Below are 12,225 nucleotides of genomic sequence, written 5' to 3'. Positions count from 1 at the left end.
GCAGCACCAGCGCTTGGAAAACCAAGACGATCAACAGGCGGAAGCGGACGAGGATGTAGGCCATAAGTAGGCTGAGAGGAGGAAGATGGCACATCAGTAGATGCGTCAGTAGACGCATCAGTAGACGCATCCATAGGACGCGAACGGCGAGTATAATACTGAGGAAAAGATGGAAAAATACGAGGAGGAATCGCCGAGGTAGACTCAGGGGATGGAGATGAAGAAGTCCTTCGATCGCGCCAGTAACGGGTGGAGGAGTCCTGCGGCGCTCGGGCTCGATCTGTAGTCAGCACGAAGGAGTCTGTCGGCTCAATCTGAGTGCTCGAGGCGGGCTAATCGGATCTGGACGAGGCGAACTGCCCGAGATAGGTGGGAGAGAAAACGCGGCGGCGACAGAAATAGCGACAGCCGGCAAGAAGAACACGGCGACGCGGGGAGAGGATCAAGCACGAGTTGCGCATGCTAAAAAAAGCCTAAGCTCTAATACCATGTTAGGAATATGCAACTTGTATTCCCATGGGGCCATAGGCCGGTATATATACATGTACAGGTGCAAGAAATATGCAGAAAACCCCTTATACAATGGGGTAAAGACAAAAGGCTACATGGCTATATATACTACTATAACACCAACAATTATATACTTCCTTCGTCTTAAAATAAGTGTCTCAAGTTTAGTACAACTTTATATTGGAGTTAGTACAAAGTTGAGACACTTATTTTGGGATGAAGGAAGTACCCGCTAATCTATGCCCATCTCGTCTCATATGTGTCGGAGTGGTGTTTCCTATCGATCCATACCATTCTTGGCAACATACCTGACAAAGTGGGAAGTGTAGCCGCAAGTTGCGCCTGTTTTTAAATCTTTTTGGCTTTATTTTTTTTATTAAAAGACATATACTGTATGTGCGTAGTTCAAGTTTTCGACCGATTTATCAAGGAATATTTTGGTTGCACTAGGACAAGACCATAATCTTCAGAACTTTGTCATCTCCTCCTATTCGGAGCAACTCAGATATTATCAAAGGGAACAGGAAAAGAATGGTGCTATAGTTAGAGAAATACAATCTTCATCAACACTTTTTAATTGTAATTTTTTTTTCAAACGTCTTTTAATTGTAATTTTGTTTTTAAAGGTAATGCTATCAATCATGGAGCACATAGACTAGCCAAGTATACACTCTCTCTAGGTCCAGGGCATCATGTATAATTTGGCCAACCCCACTGTCTGATCTGTATCCCACTTGTTGTGCATTTAGATGGATAAACTTGGCTTTACCCCTAAAAAAAGTTAATTTCTTGAAGATTCCTAGAAAAACAGTTAATTTCTTAAATTGCTAGAAAGGTTAATTTCTTGAAAAACAGGACAGTAAACATGTTATGCAATACAAGAAACATACGTCGCAACTCCATTTTTACTCGGGCTACTTGATTACTGCATACATCATTATAAATTCCGCACTCAATAGCGAGCAGGGTCCAAATAATGTGTTATCAGAAATAGCCGTGTTTAATAGTTCAATACTACAGCTTGATGACAGACTACAAGCAACAAGAACATTAAAGTCAATTAATTAACTCCGTGTTACAACATTAGATAGTGTACAGTGGGCTCTCTGAACCTCCCTCAAGGCCACCAGCTTGGAGAAACAAATCGAGGAACACCATCAGTCAGGTCAGTAACAGTCCTTTGTCGCGAATGCCGCTCAAAGTTTCCAGTTTTTTTGTTATACTTGTTGAACAGTTGAACTGGATCTACCCAATTGCAGGTAACCAGACCAGAGTTGAGCTTAACAGGAGACTAGCCTGTCGCAAAGGCCTCTCATACAGTTCTATCGTCTCCGGGAGATGTAAGCTTGACAGATAATATAACTCTGTACAGAATGGCATGTTTGAAGGTGTGTCCTTGGAATGAGGTGACAAGGATTTTCTGGCATTGTCACAGCAGTCTACCAGTGCCCATTGCGGCCATCCACAGTTGCAGGTAGTTTATTTCCGGTATATGGCTTTGGTGGCACGGCTTGGCTCACGTCGATCCTTTCAGCTTCACCTGTTTCACTCTTGCAGGTGTTATTTCTTCTAGGGTATGAGCTGCCTGAAGGAACGCCGTTTGGAACAATTCCTTGGCTTGTGATGACCCTTCGCTGTTCATATTGCTCAGTACCAGATGTTGAACAGTTACCATAACGAAGTGCCGAACCAACCACTTTACCAGGCCTTGCGACAGCAGCACCTGTATGATGAAGTGGCGTATCAAGTTAGTCTCGAGTTACGAGGCCCGATAGATACAGTTAAGGATACAGTCATGCAGGCTTGTTTGCAGATTCAAAAGTATTGGACGGCCCAGGTGCTTACCCTTAGGAACTCTGTTTGCACCAACTGAAGCAGGATCTCTGCGTGGCTTTTGTGCATTATCTCTGATTATACACCTGGAAAGATCATCCGTAATGTTGGCAGCACCCTGTGGTCGGCTATCTGAACCCTGTGGCCGATTATCCGAATAGATAACACTCGGCCTGTTAACAGAAAATAGATAGTCAAGAACCACACTTCCAATTTGTGTCTAGAAGTGACATCACTCCATCATACAATGTTAAAGCAAAGTCAATATCATACCTTGGTAATGAATTATGTTGCCTCTCAGGCGGCGCTGCTGTTGATCCCTTTGCATAATGCTCTTCAAGGAATGTGAATTGCTTTTTGAAATGATCTACTGCACTGAAATCCAAATAGAGCAAACGATGTTAGATCGATGAATCGGTCAGTATCTTATGCAGTGCGCGACTGACTCCAAGCAACAAATAAGAACACAGAGAATAGGTATGCACTACCTAATCAACAATAAACAAAAACAATTTTCGCATGCTTTATTCAGCAATATCACCAAAACAGCAGAAAAAAACCATAATAGTGTGGGTATAACACTTGATATTTATTCATGAACCTGCACAGACATTATTGATACAAAAAAAATGTAGAACTAGACTGACCCACAAGAATAATGCCACTACATTGTCTCTGGAATTAAACAAGGCACTCCACTCCAGTTAAGGATGTTAAAGTATTGAAAGAGAACTTCGCACCTTGGGTACATGAAATTAGTTGGCTCTGCCCCCTCAAGGAATTCCCTCAGCATGTTTGGATGATATTCCAGAATTTCTCTGTATATGAGTTCCCTTATGTCGTCCTTCGTAATTCTTCGTCTCTCAAACTCAAACTCGAGCTTAGTAATGGGCTGTGCAGAAGGCTCCCTATCCACACTAGCTATGTTCTTGAAATAAAGATCAGCAAGAGCCTGTCAACATGCCTAATACATGAGCTAATGGTACTCAAGGTTATAAGGAAAGAAGAAACACAGGAAAAATTGCTGGGAGACATGGTACTAGAACAAGCTACCTCTTCAGCACTTGGCCGGTATTTTGGATCAAATGCTAGCATTCTCTCTAACAAATTTAATGCAAGTGGATCTGCATTCGGAAACTTCTGTGTAAACGGTACAGGCTTTTTCCGCCTCATACTGCTCAAGTAGCGTCTGGCCTTCTCATTTCGAATCTGTAGGATAGCTACAAACATCAGAGGATTGTATTGGAAACAACACGCTTATTTATGCCAACCATACTGACCCTAGCAATTGTTTCTGGAGCAGGCGTTCCCAGTAGATCTGTGATTATATCAAGTTGATGCACCACATTTTTCCCAGGAAAAAGAGGTTTGCCAGTTAGAAGTTCCGCAAATATACATCCAATACTCCATATATCTATTGCTGGTGTGTACTGCAAGATATTGAAGAACATAATGTTATACAGCACTCAAGATATTCCAGAATATGTTTAGCTGGACTAATCAAACCTAGACATAGAGTACTTGAGTTACAACTAGAGGTGCCCTTATTCCTTTGACAGCTCAAGCATTCGGTTTGCGAAAAGAAATACAGAAAACAAGGTCGTTCCTGAATGACATTGAAGCAATATGATTACCCTGAACATAAAAACAATATGCACATTAAGAAATATTTGATCCGTTGAGGGTGGAAAGACAAAAAGAAACATGAACTGTGCCAGATGTTGGAATGTGTTCTTAAACATTTATTTTTTAACCATGCTGGCTGATTGGCATTGTTTCCCATAGCTAATACATATTAGGGCCTCTTTGATTCGCAGGATTGCAAAAACACATGAATAGGAAAAATGTAGGATTGAAATGACATGCACATTGGATTTCTATAGGATTTGAGTTTGTTTGATTGTATCACAGGAAAAACAAAGGATTTCTTCCAAGAGGTTGGAGTGGATGCTGGAATTCCTATGAAATGTAGTACAAATGAATCCATTGGAAAAAATCCTATGGGATTCAATCCTGTGAATCAAACGATCAATGCGGGAAAAATTCCTAAGGGTTCGAATCCTTAAAAAATCCTATGAAAATCCTTTGAATCAAAGAGGCCCTTAGAACATAACCTGTTACGAAATAGGAAAAGAACTACTAAGGAAATGACAGGGGGAGGTTACTTTGCTTTGCTGTCACAAAGTTGCAGCACCCTTAAAGCCTTAAACAGTAAACGAAGTAAATCAGATTCATGAGGGAAAAATAATGAAAAATACTGTCGATACCATGATTCATATGAAATTTAACATATACAAACCTTGGAGAAAAAAGATCCACATAGCTCAGGTGCTCGGTACCACCTTGTTGCGATATAATCCTAGAAACAGGATAAGAAATTAGCTGCTGTTATTGATATTGAGTAGCCAAAAGAAATGGTCAGCATGGTAGGGGGAAATTGCAATACCGTCCAAAATATGGCGGTTGGAGTATCACTTATAGCTACCCTTGCAAGACCGAAGTCACATATTTTGAGCTTACAATCAGCATTAGCCAAGATATTCTTTGGTTTGAGATCTCGATGAAATACATTTGCTGCAAGAAGCTATTGGAAGATGCATCAGCCAAAATGAGTTTTCTATGAGTCTTGTTTTATATTATTGCCAATCAACTCATAATGCCACATTTGTATCTATAGCAAAAGTATTAATTCTCATCTGTTTAAATAATCTGAAAAATAGGGATTTCTACAGTATTGCTCTTTGAATGGAGAGATGACGCATGCGTTTTTCATTGTTATTATACCAGCAAAATATTATTTCTTAGCATGCCATAAAAAGAGAACTGAAAATAACTACTTGATCACAAATAAGTTATTTATATTTATAAAAAAGTTTAAACAGAAGTTCTCTAGCCTCAAACAGTGCTTCACAAGATTAGTATGCCTATCTAGTCACTGACTTTTGGCACAAAGAGCAGCACCAATAGCATCCTCACTAGGACCACAGTTCTGTTGTAGCATCACAAGAAGCTTTGGGAGCACGTCCAGATTGTAGCTACGTAAATGATTAACAGTAACTTTTCATCACAGCATTGGTCAGTTACTAGGTGATTAGACTAGAACACACAACTCAGGCTGTGACAAGCTAGCACAAATTCAACAAATCACAAATAAGACCTGGATTTCCAGAGTTCTCTGAGCACTATAGCGAACTGTGTGACCCGTATTGCTCTCTTGACTACAAAGTTTGTGAAACATACCATGGGTTTTAAAGGTTTTCACAAATACCAACACGACCAATACATCGTCACCAGATACTAGAAATATAGTTTCGAATTTGACATGGCATTGTTATCTACTGACATGTGTATCACTTTTAAACACATTGACCATTTATGGCTGCTACAATTATTAGTAAATTGAAATGCCTGACATCCAGCTGTTGGAATATGCAGAAGAGCCATCTTTGATGCGAAAATAAATCGGTTACCTGTATGTATGTATTTCAATCCTCGGAGCAACTGATACAAGAAAAACTGATAATGTTCTGGAGTCAAGTCATCATTCGCCTTTATAACTTGGTGCAAATCAGACTCCATGAGTTCGAAAACAACGTATATATCCTTGAACTCTCTCCTCGACGGAGGAAGTAGAATATGTTTTATTTCCACAATATCAGGGTGTCTTAGGAGCCTAAGCAACTTGATCTCGCGGAGTATCCGTGTCGCATCAGACACATGTTCAAAGATGTCGTTTATCTTCTTGATAGCAACTTTCTCACCCGTGTGAGTATCCAAAGCAGAGCAGACCACGCCATAACTCCCTTTTCCTATAACCTCTTCTATCTTGTATCTGTTTCCCTCGCCATACTCGGTAAAAAAGTCCATTTGAGATGTCTGTGTCACAAGAAACAGAATACGAGTCAGCTTGAGCACTGACGAATTGTGTTCTTTAGTATGACATGGTGAGATGGTGACACTCAAAATAGATATTAGAGTCATAATTTGGCAAGCGACGAGGACTATGTACAAAAGGCACTAGCCAAATAATATGCGAAAATGACCACATGGAAAATTAAGTTCCATGGAGAATTTATACAAGGCAAACTAGCATGATCTAAACATCAAGTAATAAATTTTATCTGAAAAGTTGCTTGGAAGCAAAAGAACAGCACTAGAACCACATGGTGCAATGATGGACTAGGGGGCATTCATTACTTTCGTTCTCCAATACACGATGAAACTTTTGCCGAATTGGGATTGACATGAAGCATGCATATTGCCGCACTGAGAGGCAGGTAAAAAAAATAAATGTAAACACAACAGCAACGACTCAAGTAACCAAGTTGGGTTCATTTCATGGCTCGAACTGAGGTGACTCAAAAGAAACCCTGTAGCAGGGCATCATCAGTGAATGAACAGTAGCGCCATTACTACCGAGCGTCATCGATTTAGAAAAGAGGAGCCGACAAGGCCTACAGGAGCAAAACAGCCGGCGCCAATTCTTTGCACCAAAACGTACTGCTGGCATCTTATTACGCTCGCGAATCTGTAAAGCAAAGCTACTCCGAATCGAGTGGATCCGTTTGGCCGCCAAGTTTCACAGCGTGGGACAAAACAGACCTAATACCAGAACACCGCAGCTTCGCGGTTGGGCAAACAGAAGCTCCAAACTCGCCAAGATCTCGAGCGAAGAACACACTACCAATCTACTCCAAGAAAAGAAAGAACGCCGCCAAGTCCCAGCACGGGGACGGCGGAAAGTCTCCGCGGAACAGAGAGAGGGGCGCGGCCTTGTTCGCCCGCCCCTGCCGCACTCCTCGCGGCAGATCTCTCCCAGGAGGAGGGGAGAGGAGAGGGGATCTTTGCGCGAGAAAGGCGAGATCTTTGAGCAGCCCCGATCCAGCAAGAGAGAGGGGGGACGGGGGAGAAGCAGGGCGGGGAGGGGAGGGAAGGGAGCTCACTCGCTCACGCGCGCACACGACGACGAGGGGGAGGAGTCCAGCTGCGCTGCGCTGCGATCCAAGGCGAAGCTCGAGGACAGAGGGGAGGGGGGCGGTGGTAGCTGGGAGGTCAGGAGAGAGAAGGCCACCGGTGGCCTCCGCTTTCGGAATTTATACCCGAGATTTATTTCTCTCCTTGTTTAACTAGATTTCCGGGCCTGCTTCTGTTTATCTGTTTGTTTATATATACAATAAAAACAGAGAAGGAAATCGCTTGGCCTCGTTGGGTTTGGAGGCGCACCCACTCCGATAGGGAGAGGGAGAGGGGCGGCGTGGAGCCAGCCGTCGTGCCGCATCGTTTCCTTTCCCGTTTTACGTGCTGTTTGGCAACGATGAGGCTGGGTTTGTTGAGGACAGCTCGTTTGCACGGCTTTGTTACTTTGTTAGGTTGGGGAATGATGTGTCTTTGGCTTTCCGGTGAAGATGTGTGGCGAGGTATGGTTAAGGGGTTGTGTGGATGGCAATTGGGGAAGTGGAATGCGTCTGTGGTGATTGAACTTCTTGTCTTGCTCGCTTTGGTCGCCACATTAAGTAAAGTGGAGCACGTAGGTTGTTAAGGCACGATTCAATGATTCACTCGTTTTGGGTTTGTTTAATGTTTTTTGTTGGGGTTGATACGTTTTCATAAAGCCGATGTCAAATCAAAGAGAAAAGAAATACATATGCCGGTGAGTCGGACAAGGTTCCGAAGTATACCTGGCCAAACCTCGGCCGGGCCGGGCTTCGGGAGCCAAGCCCGAGGCAAAAAACCTAGGCCCGGGCCTGGCCCGGCCATCGGGCCTGGTTTTTGGGCCCAAGCCCGGCCCGAATGCGTAAAAAGCACGCCGGGCCTCGGGTCTTAGGCAGGGCCCCTTCAGAAAAGTGCAAAAATGACGGGCCCAGGCCCGGCGCGGCCATCGGGCTCAAAATCTAGGCCCGGGAGCAGCGTCGGGCCGGGCCGGGTCGGGCTTTTTCGGGCCGGGCTTCCTATGGCCAGGTATATTCCGAAGTAAGAGTTCTAGCGGGGGTCAAAAAAAGATAAAACGAACTTTACTGGGGGAAATGCAGAAAGCAGCTTGGTGAGAGAAGAAAGCGTTCATATAAGAAAACCACGGGAAAAATAGCATGAGTTGTTTACGTCTTTATGATTTCATAGGATTAACTTTTGGGTTATTTTCTGTTTTTTATTTTGCAGTAACTGTTATGTTCTTTCTTTTATTTGCATACTACTGGATTTCGGGTTCCGCAAACCCTTGAGAGGTTCGAACTCTGGGGTACGTGCGGAGATCTCAACCTGCCTAGCCTACCTACTCGCGATCCTCACAGCCTAGCGCGTCGAGCTCAAAGGGACAGAGAGACACAACAGTTTATCCTGATTCGGGCCACCTTGCGGTGTAATACCCTACTCCAACTTTGTGGTGGATTGCCTCGAGGGGCTGAGGATGAACTAGTACAATGGATGAACAGACTCAGGAGGCGAGGTGTTCTTGAGCTCGGATGAGCTGGTGAGGTGGTGTGTGTGGAATCGATCTATCTGTTTCTCTCTCTTGGGTGGCGGCTAAGTCCTATTTATAGTGGACTTGGTACTCTTCCCAAATGTTGGCGGGAAAGGATCCCACAACGGCCAGATTTGAAGGGGGACAAGAAGTACACCCTATCCTGACTAAAGTGGTCTTCGCCTGCAAAAGCCTATGGTCCTGACGCTGCGGTGGGCTCGGCGATGACCTCCGTCCTGCCGTCCTGGCGGTCTTGGTCTTATTGCACCAGAATGGAAACCTTTGGCTGATTCCTCGGGACTCCGCGCCTGTTGCTTGCCTCCTTTGCACCAAAGAGGAAACTAGCGCTCTGCGCCCGCTGGCACCCGCCTGGCCTTGGTCGTCATGGCTCATGTCAGCCGAACCTCGTGAGGTGCACCTTGCATAGAAGTCTTCGCTCCTCGGGAGCCAGCCTGAGGAGGCCGATCCCCTTGGAGGTCTTGGCGTCGTCCGCCTCGCGAGGCTTGGCCCCTCACGAGGGTCTTGAGTTGTTGATGCTGAAGCTGGGCCGTACCAGGCCGTCGATGGAGTCATGCAGTGGGCCGCATGCAGGCAAGTCTGGGTACCCCCATATCCAAAATGCCGACAGTAGCCCCCGGGCCCAAGGCGTGCTCGGACTTGGCTTCTAGGCGAAGCCAAGGGGCAAGTGTGGTGCGCCGCGGGCCCTAACCGCCTGCGGCCTTGAACGACGCGTGGCGATTGATGAGACGTAGGCGTCTCCGCTTCCCCACGCTGCCTCGGCAACCGTTCCTGGCTGCCAAAAGGGGTTGACACCTGCCATTGAGCTTTCATTGCCTTCCTTCCGTCTTGCTCCAGATCCCCTTTTCTCCACGCCAGAAAAAACCTCCAGATATGCCAGTCCTCCCCACCAAGCTCTCGACCGATGGCCGCCGAGAAAACTAAAGCTCCTGCCCCGGCTGCCGGCCCCGCCTGGTTCAAGTCGGCGCTGATCTCGCCCTTCGTCGCCGAGGAGAAGCTCCAGACTGCGCTTCTCCTGACGGCGAGCGACAATGGCGAATGGGGGAAGACGGCGCTCCATGTCGCCTCCGCCAAGTCGGAGCCCGTGAACAACACCTTCTACCCCTTCTTCCTGCTCAGCGTCTATGCAGGGTTGATTCCTCCTTTTCCCCGCTTCTTCTACGATGTTCTCCACCATTACGGCCTCCACGCACTCCACCTTCATCCCAACTCTGTCCTCCTTCTGTCCATCTTCACCTTCTACTACGAGGTGTTCGTGGGAGTGATGCCCTCCGTCGCGATGCTCCGCCACTTCTTCTACCTCCGTGTGAACGACCACCAGCCCGCTGGGTGTGCTGGCTTCATCGCGGCCCATGGCAGCAATGCGATTTCGTGCGCTGGGAAGAAGGTGGAGGATGTCCGGAACAAATGGGTCCTCATGGATGCCAAGTGCTCCCATGTCTTGCTGGAGCTGTCGACCGAGCTCCCGACCTCTGAGAAGGGATGGTCTTCTGAGAAGATCACCGACCCCTAGTTGAGGCCACTGATGAAGAAGATGGAGGACGACCTGAAGACGGAGAAGCTGATGGGGGCCACTGTTGGGTAACGCGGTAATTTCAAAAAAAAATCCTATGGTCACGCAAGATCTATCTAGGTGATGCATAGCAACGAGAGGGGAGAGTGTTGTCTACGTACCCTCGTAGACCAAAAGCGGAAGCGTTATGACAACACGGTTGATGTAGTCGTACGTCTTCACGATCCGACCGATCCTAGCACCGAAAGGTACGACACCTCTGCGATCTGCACACGTTCAGCCCGGTGACGTCCCATGAACGCTAGATCCAGCTGAGGTCAGCACGACGGCGTGTTGACGGTGATGATGAAGTTACCGGCGCAGGGCTTCGCCTAAGCACTACAACGATATGACCGAGGTGGAAATCTATGAAGGGGGGGCACCGCACACGGCTAAACAATCAACTTGTGTGTCTATGGGGTGCCCCCCTTCCCCGTATATAAAGGAGTGGAGGAGGGGGAGGGTCGGCCCTCTATGGCGCGCCCAAGGGGGCACTACTAGGGAAAAGCTTATATGCAGACGCTTACTAGTAGCGCGGGTTTATAACCCTCGCTACTGCTACTTACTAGTAGCACGGGTTTTTATCCCCCGCTACTACTAAGTTGATAGTAGTAGCGCGGGTTTATAACCCTCGCTACTACTAAGTGGTCTCTACCGTGCCCCCCGGGGACAATGCCATAGTAGTAGCGAGGGGTACAAAACCGCGCTACTACTATCAACTTAGTAGTAGCGCAGGTTTATACCCCTCATGATGTCTACTACACAACCTTCTTCTTGTAGATGTTGTTGGGCCTCCAAGTGCAGAGGTTTCTAGGGCAGTGGCAAATTTCCCTCAAGTGGATGACCTAAGGTTTATCAATCTGTGGGAGGCGTAGGATGAAGATGGTCTCTCTCAAACAACCTTGCAACCAAATAACAAAGAGTCTCTTGTGTCCCCAACACACCCAATACAATGGTAAATTGTATAGGTGCACTAGTTCGGCAAAGAGATGGTGATACAAGTGCAGTATGGATGGTAGATATAGGTTTTTGTAATCTGAAAATATAAAAACAGCAAGGTAACTAATGATAAAAGTGAGCATAAACGGTATTGCAATTCTTCGAAACAAGGCCTAGGGTTCATACTTTCACTAGTGCAAGTTCTCTCAACAATAATAACATAACTAGATCATATAACTATCCCTCAACATGCAACAAAGAGTCATTCCAAAGTCACTAATAGCGGAGAACAAACAAAGAGATTTTCGTAGGGTACGAAACCACCTCAAAGTTATCCTTTCTGATCGATCTATTCAAGAGTCTGTAGTAAAATAACACGAAGCTATTCTTTCCGTTCGATCTATCATAGAGTTCGTACTAGAATAACACCTTAAGACACAAATCAACCAAAACCCTAATGTCACCTAGATATTCCAATGTCACCTCAAGTATCCGTGGGCATGATTATACGATATGCATCACACAATCTCAGATTCAGCTATTCAACCAACACAAAGTACTTCAAAGAGTTCCCCAAAGTTTCTACCGGAGAGTCAAGACAAAAACGTGTGCCAACCCCTATGCATAAGTTCATTGAACCCGCAAGTTGATCACCAAAAACATACATCAAGTAGATCACATGAATATCCCATTGTCACCACAGATAAGCACAGCAAGACATACATCAAGTGTTCTCAAATCCTTAAAGACTCAATCCGATAAGATAACTTCAAAGGGAAAACTCAATCCATTACAAGAGAATAGAGGGGGAGAAACATCATAAGATCCAACTATAATAGCAAAGCTCGCGATACATCAAGATCGTGCCAAATCAAGAACACGAGAGAGAGAGAGAGAGAGAGAGAGAGAGAGAGAT

At 45.7% G+C, this 12,225-nt stretch overlaps 1 protein-coding gene across 1 annotated transcript; it reads right to left on the bottom strand.

Moving 5' to 3' along the window:
• Positions 1 to 1,428: 1,428 nt before the first annotated feature.
• Positions 1,429 to 7,506, bottom strand: LOC100136975 (mitogen-activated protein kinase 14). Its single transcript, XM_044532006.1, has 10 exons — positions 7,287 to 7,506; positions 5,814 to 6,219; positions 4,790 to 4,917; positions 4,643 to 4,702; positions 3,624 to 3,773; positions 3,397 to 3,552; positions 3,084 to 3,295; positions 2,617 to 2,718; positions 2,356 to 2,516; positions 1,429 to 2,233 (listed from the first exon to the last, which is right to left on the bottom strand). The coding sequence occupies exons 2-10, from the start codon at positions 6,208 to 6,210 to the stop codon at positions 1,950 to 1,952; spliced, it is 1,650 nt and encodes a 549-aa protein (XP_044387941.1). The 5' UTR covers positions 6,211 to 6,219; positions 7,287 to 7,506; the 3' UTR covers positions 1,429 to 1,949.
• Between the last annotated feature and the right edge of the window lie 4,719 nt (positions 7,507 to 12,225).

This window comes from Triticum aestivum, chromosome 1B, assembly GCF_018294505.1.
Source record: "Triticum aestivum cultivar Chinese Spring chromosome 1B, IWGSC CS RefSeq v2.1, whole genome shotgun sequence".
NCBI lineage: Eukaryota > Viridiplantae > Streptophyta > Magnoliopsida > Poales > Poaceae > Triticum > Triticum aestivum.
Note: the sequence above shows the minus strand (reverse complement) of the source record. Positions and strands in the feature narration are given on the sequence as shown.

What these genes read in the sequence shown, in the direction of transcription:
- LOC100136975 (XM_044532006.1), bottom strand. Translation starts at nt 6,210, where the DNA reads ATGGACTTTTTTACCGAGTATGGCGAGGGAAACAGATACAAGATAGAA. An exon ending in ATTGAAATACATACATACAG is followed by an intron (nt 4,918 to 5,813) that starts GTAACCGATTTA and finishes AGCTTCTTGCAG; the next exon opens with CAAATGTATTTCATCGAGAT. An exon ending in GTGGATCTTTTTTCTCCAAG is followed by an intron (nt 3,774 to 4,642) that starts GTTTGTATATGT and finishes AATATCTTGCAG; the next exon opens with TACACACCAGCAATAGATAT.